General features: G+C 35.6%; 1 protein-coding gene across 1 annotated transcript in view; it reads right to left on the bottom strand.

Moving 5' to 3' along the window:
- LOC106874263 (protein FAM161B) overlaps positions 1-11,050 on the bottom strand; it is an 82,467-nt gene that overhangs the window by 18,094 nt on the left and 53,323 nt on the right. Inside the window, exons 4-5 of the mRNA XM_014921923.2 lie at positions 5,957-6,044; positions 467-791 (exon numbers count right to left, since the gene is read on the bottom strand). Of these exons, the coding sequence (XP_014777409.1) occupies positions 467-791; positions 5,957-6,044 (413 nt within the window). The remainder of the gene's footprint in view (positions 1-466; positions 792-5,956; positions 6,045-11,050) is intronic.

Genomic DNA, 11,050 nt, shown 5'->3' on the forward strand with positions numbered 1-11,050 from the left:
ATGTGCTTGTGCCTCTCCGAAAGAGAGAGAGGGATATATATATATATATATATATATATACATACATATACACACACACACACACACACATATATATACACATACATACATACACGCATATGTAGGTGTATGTTTGTCCATTACCATCACTTGACAACTGATGCTGGTTTGTTTACGTCTCAATAACTTAGTGTTTCAACAAAAGAGACCAATAGAATAAGTACCAGACTTCATAAGTACTGGTGTTGATTTGTTTCACAAAAAAACCTTTCAAGACAGTGCCCCAAATGGTTGTAGTCAAATGGCTGAAACAATTAAAAGACTACATTAATAGACTACATTATCTAATGTCTCCTTCCTCCTTTTTAGGATGGTACAGTGTGATTTGATAGAGATTTAGGTGCCGTTTCTAGCATATCAGTTGACCAACTACATGCTCTCTCATTGTTCTTTTTTGAAATTGTACCTTGAGAACTGGAATCAGATAGATGTCGGTGACAAAAATCACTATGATGTCCATCTTCCAAATATCTGTTCGCACTGTCATGTTCCTCATTTACACAGTGATGCTTCAGGAAGTCTTCATATTGTGCAACAGAATTACCATGTGCAGGACATCTAGTATATTTTGTTGTGTCCCCTTCAGAACGGAAACCCTTGTCTTCTAAGTCAGGTGATAATGTCCTGTATTTGGTTCTCTCTTTCCGATCCACATCAATGTCATTCTTATCTATACCATACTCTTTTAATGTGTTGTAAAACTTCTGTTCAGCTTTATTCTTAGCATTTTTCTGAAAAATGAGAAGAAAATAGCAAAATTCATAAGTTACATTGAAAATTGTTATTGTTATTTTATATTTGCACAACAAAGAAGAATTCCTAACATTGGCCTACAACAAGTAACCTTAGATGCCAAGAATCTTCCTAAGTATTCTAGCGGTCCCTAGTAATAATGTTTTCTGGAGGTGCAGAATAATGTTTTCTGTAATAATGTTTTCTGTTCAAATCTTTAGGGATAGTTCCCAATGCATCTATAAGTACAAGGATACATTTTACCCACACTTTCCATGGCCTCTGTAATTCAATATCTATGTCCTGGTACTATTTTCTCTATACCTTTCATATTGACTTTCTCATCATTTGGGACTGTAAAATCAGTTATCTGGTACTTTTTTTTTTGTCTACTACTACTAAATCGGGTCTTCTAAGTGGTAAGCTGATAGAATCATTAAAATGTTGGACAAAATGCATAGCAGCTTTTGATCCATCTTTATATTTGAGCTCAAATTCCGCCAAGGTCAGCTTTGCTTTACATCCTTCAGGGTTGATAAAATAAATTGAGCACTGCAGTTGATATAACCAAACTTACCCATTTCCTGTGCCAAAATTTGAAATTATTATTATCGTTACTACTATTACTACTACTAAAATGGCAAGCTGGCAGAATCACTAGCATGCTGGACTAAATGCTTAGCAGCATTTCATCCATCTTTACATTCTGAGTTCAAATTTGCCTTTCATCCTTTCATGGTCAATGAAAAAAGTACCAGTGGTGTGCTAGAGTCAATCTAATTGACTACTCATTTCCACCAAAATTTCAGGCCTTGTGCCTCAGCTGGCAGAATTGTTAACACACTGGACAAAGTGCTTAGTAGAGGAGGAGGAGGAGGAGTGGTTGCCATATTGCCTAAAGCCACTGGATTCCCTACCAAACACTGCAGTTTTTCACCAAGCTCCCTAAATAACTAACATACTACAATCCAAATTAACACCCACCACATGATGGTGTATACAGAAAATCATGTACTTCACTAATTTTCAAAGAGCAACATAACAGACCTACAATTAATATTATTTTAGCCATAAGGTGGCAAGTAGGTAGAATTGTTAGCATGCTAGGCAAAATGCTTAGCAGTATTTCGTCTGTCTTAACATTCTCATTTCAAATTCTAGTATGGTCGACTTTGCCTTTCATCCTTTTGAGGTCGATAAAATAAGTACCAGTTGTAAATGACATACCCACTTCCCCAAAATTTCTGACCCTGTGCCAAAATTTGAAATCAGTATCATTCTAGCCATGATCACAATCCATTTTCCCCACCAAACAATTTCATTTAATGTGTTCGTTGTTTTTTTAAGATAGTTTGATGTGATCTGAAGGAAATTTGGATGCTATTTCTAGCAGTTTAAGTGACCATATAGAGACTCCCTTATTGTCTTGAGAAATCAATTGTAACTGTTACTGCCCAGTCTACCCAGCTGTAAATAGGACTTAGGCTCATTAAGCGAGAAATTGTCTCAATTTCTATGGCATATTCAATACCCACCCACTAAATGGGATACCAGTCCCTCATAGGGTTAATCTCCACCCAACTCCCTAGCTGTTGCTGGTACACATTTCCAGCTGAGTGGAGAGGAACTACATGAAATAAAATGTTTTACTCCAGAACAGAACACACCATTCAGCCTGGGAATCAAAACCACAGCCTTATGATTGTGAGCCCGACTAGGCCAATGATTCTCAACCATTTTCTACCTATGGACCTCTTTGACTACTTTTTTACTCTCGTGGAGCCTCATAACCATTTGATGTGTAAAAACTAGTTTTATAGATACTTCTTCCAAAATTCTTATTTTGCTTTTCACACATTAACTTATGTAGGTTGAAGTATGTAAAGCGTTAGAGAAAGAAATTTAGCTGTTTTTTGCAATAAATACATCCAAAGCAAAACGTCTATATGGACCCATAAAATACTACTGTGGATCTCCAATTTATTATTTTGCTTGCATTGACACCCAGAACTCTATGGACTTCAAGAGGTCATATGGACTCTGGTTGAGAACCGCTGAACCAGGCCATGAACCTAGCAAATGGAGGCTAAAAACAGTCACCTGTCTATGGTACCTCATTCACGAGCTGAGTTTGTCTTCTGTTAGTGATCTACCTTTTAAAAATAGCAACTAAATTTCCTTCAAGTCACAGCCTACTATTTTAACCCCTTAGCATACAGATTATTTTGTCAAATGTAATATTTATCCATGTTGCTTTGAATTAATTACGCATTATCTCATAGCCTTGAGATTTCATTGATGTGATTGTTTACTTTTAGTATGACATTGTAGGGTATGTGTGAGAGACCAGATTTGGCTAATTTGAGCATTAAACAAGTAGAATATTTTGGCAAGATATGGCCAGATTAAATGCTAAAGGGTTAAAATAAAAAAACAGATACTTTGGACAGTGTAGTCTTGATATACAAAAACAAAGGACTGGAGGGTCATTGTTGGAACACTGTTTGTCAGAGATTGGTTGAATCCAAACAAAGTCAGAGTTAAGCAACAGCAGCAGCAACAACGACAACAACAAAAATAGTAACAATAACAGGAACAACAACAATGATAATAACACTAATAACAAAAACAGGAACAATAACAAAAGCAACAACTAGGTGAGGTTGTCTGCTGCAAAACACTTTTTTTTTAACCTCTTGAATACCAGAACTTTGTAACAAAATTTTTTAAAAAAGTATAAAAGAAACAAAGAAAAAAAGAAACAAAAGATAAAAAGAAAAATCTAAGTTCTAGTTTGTTTAACAGCTGTGGTTTCTGCTTGGGTGGCCATCTACAGTTCAGAGAAATCTAATACATATTATTTATTCATTCAGTTGAAGTATACAGACCTAATTCTAACACAAAATTTAATTTCTCTCCAAAATTTATTTATTTATTTTTTTATAGATTACCTCCCCCACATCACCACCACCACCACCACCACATTCCACTCCCCTCCAATGTCATCGATATTCATCTTTCTACTGATTCCAGTTAAAACAAGTTTCTTCGGATTCTTTGCCCCTCCACACACCACACCCGCCCATCCACCCATGCATGCGCTAACAGCCATTGATTAGGCTACAGCATGTGAGCAATGATAAATCAATATTGAAATAGTTTGAATTAGGAGGTGGGTAGAGAGAAAAGAAACAAAAATATTAATTTGATTTACATATGTATTAATATTATATTTAGTAGTATTGTTCCAATAAAATAAATTTTCAATATTAGTAGTATTATTATCATTAACAATAACTTTATTATCATGATGTTTAAAGAAAAAAATCTAATTAGATAAAAGGATAAAAGACATCATCATCATTATTATTATTATTATTATTATTATTATTATTATTATCATCATTATTATTATTAAGGCAGCAAGCTGGCAGAATCGTCAGCATGCTGGAAAAATTGCTTAATAGCATTTCATCCATCTGTATGCCGAGGTCAACTTTGCCTTTCATCCTTTTGGGATTTGATAAATAAGCACCAGTTGAGTACTGGGGTTAATGTAATCAACTATGCCTATCCCCCAAAATTTCAGGCATTGTACCTATGGTAGAAAGTATTATTATCATTATTTTTATTATGACAATAAGCTGGTAGAATCATTAGCACCCTGGACAAAATGGTATTCCTTCTGGCATTTATGTACCAAGTTCAAATTCCACTGAGGTTAGCTTTGCCTTTCATTCTTCCATGCTAGATAAGATAAATACCAGCCAAGCTCTGGGGTTAATGTAATCAATGACTTCCCTCTCCTAAAATTACTGGCCTTGTGCCAAAATTTGAAAGAATTATTATTATAATGGTTGAGGCCCACTTTGCCTTTCATCCTTTCGGGGTCAATAAAATAAGTACCAGTCAAGTACTAGGGGTCAATGTAATTGACTATCCCACTCCTCAAAAATTTCAGGCCTTGTACCTATAATAGAAAGGATTATTATTATTATTATTATTATTATTATTATTATTATTATTATTATTATTATTATGTCTTCTCATGTGTTACCCATATGGCCGTAGTCTCTGGCACACCATCAGTTATGACAACAAAGGTTCCAGCTGATCCAATCAATGGAATGGCCTACTGGTGAAATTAATGTGCAAGGGCTGAGCACTCCACAGACACATGTACACTTAACATTATTGTCAAGGAGATTCAAAGTGACACAGAATGTGACAAGGCTGGTTCTTTGAATTACAAGTACTACTCATTCTTTCCAGCTGAGATGATTGGAGCAACATGAAATAACATGTCTTGCTCAAGGACACAATGCACCACAGGGAATCAAACACACGACCTTATGATTGTGAGCCAAATGCCCTAACCACTAAGTCATGTACATTCACAATATTACCAATGGCAATATACAAGAACAACATCAACCACCACCACCACCATCATCATTATCATCATCATCATAATCATCATCATTGTTATTAATACTGTTATTATTGAAGTTGATGTGTTGAAAACCTATATTTTAACACAATTGTCTAAAATTGAAAAATAGATATAAATAATGTTAACATCTCGATACAGTTATTGATATGGCAAACAGTCTCAAATATGTTTCTATGCCACTGGAGGAATTGATTTTTCTATTGAATTCAAGAGAGTTGTAGTAGAAGTAGACTTTAATAAAAAAGCACAACACAGATGCCAGTAATATGGGCAAAAATAAAGAGCTCAATCATTAACACTTAATTATAGCTTTTTTTCTCAAAAATTTTAATCAGCTATACATATGACTAGTGAAGGTACATAATGTAGTGGTGAGGGTGTAAAACTCAGTATCATAAAGCTTCAGGTTTGATTCCTAGACAGGACAATGCATTGTGTTTTTGATCATGTTTTTCCAGTCTTTCCAGCTATAGTGAGCACCAGTCAAGTACTGGTGTAGTCCTCTCTCTCTCTCTTTCTTCAGCTGGAGTCCCATTTCCTGACCGAAATAATTAGCACAAAAAATAACAGCTAATTATCCTATAATAATGATAATAGCAGTGATGGCAACAATGATGATGTCGATAACAATAACCTCATGATGGCAATGTCAATGCTGATGATTACTCTGATGACATCAATGATGATGATCAGGATAATGTTGGTACTTACTGTTTCAACTTGTTCAAACAGTAGAGGTCGATTCTTCAAACGATGGTAAATATCTTGAAGCTCCTTCAAGTAATCCTGTTGCTGTTTTCTACACAATTATAATGGTAAAACATTAGAACAATATGCATTGCTATTCTGCATTTTAAACAAGCTGTCCTCAACTGACCTTACAATGAAACTAAACTATTGTTATACTGCTGCAGCTCCCAATCAAGAGCTCAGGATATAATTCCAAAACAGTCACAAAACAAAATTCTTTTGGTTTCATTACATCCCTGTGATTTAACAGTTTGGCAAAAGAGACTGACAAAATAAGTACTGGAGTTGATTTGTTTGACTAAACCCTTCAAGGCAGTGCTGCAGTGTGGTTGCAGTCTAAGACAAACAAAAGATGTAAGATGTTTTACAATAAGTCATAAGAGCAATGATATGGGCCACAGCACAACATTAAGTAGAAAAAAAAACATAGAAATATTTGAGTCAAAGAGAAAGCCTCCATGTGGTTGCTTGATCTGCTAGAAATAGTAAGCAAATCTCTATTTCATCAATATTTGCATTTATGTATCTTTTCATTTTACCCAGGACCTACCAACCCTCTATGATAAATCTTGTACTTCAATACACATGGCCTGTTTTTCTATGCAGTGGACTATTTGGCTAGCTCATTTGGTCTGTTTTGATTACAACATTTTGGATTCCATCCAATTGACATAAGATAATTATAGTACTGATTCTAATACAATCATTCCATGAGGCACTACAGACAGTACAAGAAGCAGTTTGTATAAATTTGTCAAAATGAAATATATTTTCAAGGTTGGATTCGATATAACAATGCTGGAATTTCTAGTCTTGTAGACATTCAGCTTGGTGTCAATTTCTTACATTTGCTTGTATTATTTACTCATATACATTATATCTTAATATATAAAATACTAGGTCACATGTCAATTTTATTGTTTGCTTATTGTATTCCTTCTTTCTGTGAAACTGAAAAAGCAATGATTGTACAAAGAGAGGAGAAAGATGAGAGAGAAAGAAAGATAAATTGGATAGATAAATAGGTATGTAGAAGATTGATAGTAGTTTATTGTGGCTCCGCTTTTTGTAAAACTAGAAGGAGAAAGCAATGACTGTGCTGAGAGAGGAGAAAGAAAGAAAGAGAGGGGGGAAGTATAATAATGGCAGATAAATTAGATAGATAAATAGGTAGAAAAGTGACAGGATAGGAGAGGCAGAGAAAGAAGTACTTACCAGTTTGTGAGACAAGCAATCATATGAGCAAATAGTGAAATATAGAGTAGGGAAGGGAAATGAGTGAGATGGAAAAAGATAAAGTAAGAGAAAAACAGTGGAAAGAAAATAAACTATACAATTCAGAGGGATAAATAGAGAGGTAATATGATAAAATAAGAGATAGACATAGAATTGATAATGATATCAGGGTTTTGCTGCAAGGGGGAATGTCCGTGTGTGTGTGTGTGTGTGTGTGTGTGTGTGTGTGTGTGTGTGTGTGTGTGTGTGTGTGTGTGTGTGTGTGTGTGACTGAGAAATGAAGAGAAATGAAGAGAAATGACAGAGGCAGATTTTGACTGAGACAAAATAGTGAGGAGGGGTATACACACACACAAACAAACACACACACACACATCTTGAAAGAGAGGGAAGAGAGAGTGATTGCCCGGGAGGAATACAAATAAGTGAGTGAGAATAGTGAACAAAAGTTAAAAGAATAGAAATAAGTGAATGAAGGCAAGACATAATACATGAAGAAAATGGAACAAGGCTTGAAGCAAAAAAAAATTAAGAATTATTAAACAGAAAACAGAAATAAATACCATCATTTTGACAAATATTGTACTTTTACATACATTCACTGACATATATATATATATATATATATATATACAAATGTGTGTGTGTGTGCATGTTTGGGCGCGTGTGACTCTGTGTGTGTGTGTGTAGATGCAGGTTTGTCTGCGTTGTTAAAAAGTTTACTTCCCAACCACATGGTTACAATTTCAGTTCCACTAGATGGCATCTTAAATTAAGTTTTCTATTATAGCCCCGGGCTGACTAAAGCCAGTGAATGTATTTGGTAGATGGTATATGTATATATGTAAGTGTGTGTCTGTTTGTTACTGTCTCTGTCTTGATACTGCATAATAGTTGTAAGAGTGTCACTGTCATCCAAGCAGTGACCTTCATTTCCGTTCTTCCATGAAAAGATGTCTGGTCATGGGGAAATATTACCTTTTACTTGGAAACAGGCAAGCACTGGTGACATGGAAGGGCATCTGGCCATAGAAAATTCATCTCGACAAATTCTGTCTGACCCATGCAAGCATGGAAAAGTGCACATTAAAATGACGATGGTGATTACATTTATATATATATATACATATTTCCTCAAATGTCAGTGGGGAGCCTTAGAAACAGTAGACAGTTTCCGTTATTTATGCGAGCAAGTTAACAATGGTAGAGGTTGTTCTGAAAGCATAGCTGCTAGAATGAGAATAGACTGGGTAAAGTTCAGAGAGCTACTACCTCTATTAGTAACAAAGGACCTCTCCCTCAGAGCAAAAGACAGATTGTATGATGCCTCTGTACAAACAGCTATGCTACATGGAAGTGAAACATGGGCAGTGACTGCTGAGGACATATGATGGCTTGAAAGAAATGAAGCCAGTATGTTCCACTGGAAGGATAATGTTGTTGTGTATATACAACAGAGTGTAAGTGATTTGAGAAAAAAAAACTGGATATACAGGGCATCAGATGTAGTGTGCAAAAGAGAAGACTGCAATAGTACAGTCATGTGATGTATATGAATGGAGACAGTTGCATCAAGAAGGGGTAGACTCAAGAAGACATGGGACAGAGTGGTGAGAAAGGATCTTAGAGGACTGAGACTTCTGGTAGTTTGTTGTGCTTGAGAAGACATGTCAAGCTAAATATATTTTTGGTCATCCTTGCATACAGGCATGTCTCCAGCATCCCCTCTTCAGCTAAGCATTCTTAATGTTTCAGGCTCATGGATGCCAGTGCTATATAAAAAGCATCCATGCCCATGCCATATAAAAAGCAACTGTGCCAGTACCACATGAAAACATCTGTGCTGGTGCTGCATAAGAACACCCAGTACACTCTGTAAAGTGATTGGCATTAGGAAAGGCATCCAGCTGGAGAAACCATGCAAAAACAGATATGGAGCCTGGGCAGCTCTCCAGCTGACCAGCTCCTGTCAAATTATCCAACTCATACCAGCATGAAAAGCAGACATTAAATGATGATGATGATGATGATGATGATGATGATATATATGTATGTATATACATGTGTGTGTGTGCGTGTGTGTGTGTGTGTATACCCACAATAATTGTATGTGCGTTTGTTGTTTACATATATATACGAGATATTACTTTTATACATATTGATGAAGTTACACTACAACAAAATTTTAGTTGAAGAAAGGGTGTATATGATAAATACCATAACTAGATACAGAGAATAACATGTAACATACAATGTAACTAGGTTATGACATCATCGTCTTAACTACATAAACCATGCCTGCATGCATTACATACATACATACATACATACATACATAAATACATACAAACATACATACATACATACAATATTACATATATGTAAATTAGGTCATTTTGAAATTCCACGTAAATCATTCAACTTTCATGAATTGTTTCACCAATTTGGAATTAGTGCCAAAATATATAAACAAACAACCATACAAACAAGTAAGTAAACAAACCTATAAATTACTAAATAAATAAAACCCTTCTCGGCAGGAGGAGTTACAAAAATTTGCAAATAAGACTGTCACAAGCTCAGAGATGCATTTGAAAGGGAAAAGTAGCAGGGAAAGCTGAACTCTTGTGTGTATATGGATAGGGGTTGTTTGAAATAGTTGTCAGAGGTCAAAATGCAGGACACACAAATGCGTCTCTAATTATGTTATAATAAAGTAGTCATTTAACATGGAAAGGAGATTTGATTTCCTAGCTGTAAAAGTCAAACTGTTAGTCATTTATATGGTTGTTGTTGTTGTTGTTTAGTACTAAGCCAGTCCTGGTTAAGCAAATCTATGATCAAAAGCATTCTATCCATGACCATCCATTTTTACTTTTTTTTTTTTTTCAGGATTACATTATTCAATGTAGTTTACTCCTTTTTGAAGAGAGCAGGGTATCGTTTGAGGGAAATTTTGACGCTATTTCTAGCTCATTGAGCAACCATGTTGAGGCAGCCCTCAGTGGCTCATAATTGCCTGCCTGTTTATTTGTTAATTGAGTAATTTATTTATCTTTACCATTCAGTCATGAAAGAAATAGCAGCACCCCAATCCTCTATTTTCTCCAAGGTACCTGAGACAGTGGGGAAGAAAAAAGGATGTTAGCTTCAAACTAGAGATCTGACCTGAGTACCAACAACATGGTGAGCTCCCCTAGAGGTACCCAAGGTACAAGGTGTTGGTATTAAACCTTTTGATGGATTAAGTCTGCTATTTTAGCCAGATTCCCAGGTATTGGTGGTGGGAGGGCTAAAGTTGGCGGGGATGGTAGTTATAGTCATGATGGGACATACAGGTATGATAGGATGTACATCCTTTCATATGGGCAAGGATTAAAAATTTCACTACTGCTGTTCAGGTAGATGCCTTGGAGCTGAGAGTAATATGGCTCTTTCAGAATAAATATTGCCAGATATCATATCCTGACTCTCTAACACTCTAACAATACCTCCACTGTAAGAGAACAGTATTCAGAGATGTTAAACAAAACGGATTGTACTGTAGCACAAAACAGGCATAATTTTAGGTCACATGACAGTTGTGATGCTTTCCAAATTGTCCATAGTTTGTCAAATGTTGACCATGTTATTGCCTTACAAATGTTAACGTCTGTGATGGTAGAGTGCATATGACAGCCCATGTAGCAGAAATTAGCACATAAATTTGACTTCTGTGCAAGGCTTTTAACACCTCTTATGCCATTTACATCTTTGAGTCATTAGACTGTGGCCATGCTAAGGCACTGCCTTGGAGAATTTTTACTCAAATGGATTGAC

This window comes from Octopus bimaculoides, chromosome 11, assembly GCF_001194135.2.
Source record: "Octopus bimaculoides isolate UCB-OBI-ISO-001 chromosome 11, ASM119413v2, whole genome shotgun sequence".
Classification (NCBI taxonomy): domain Eukaryota; kingdom Metazoa; phylum Mollusca; class Cephalopoda; order Octopoda; family Octopodidae; genus Octopus; species Octopus bimaculoides.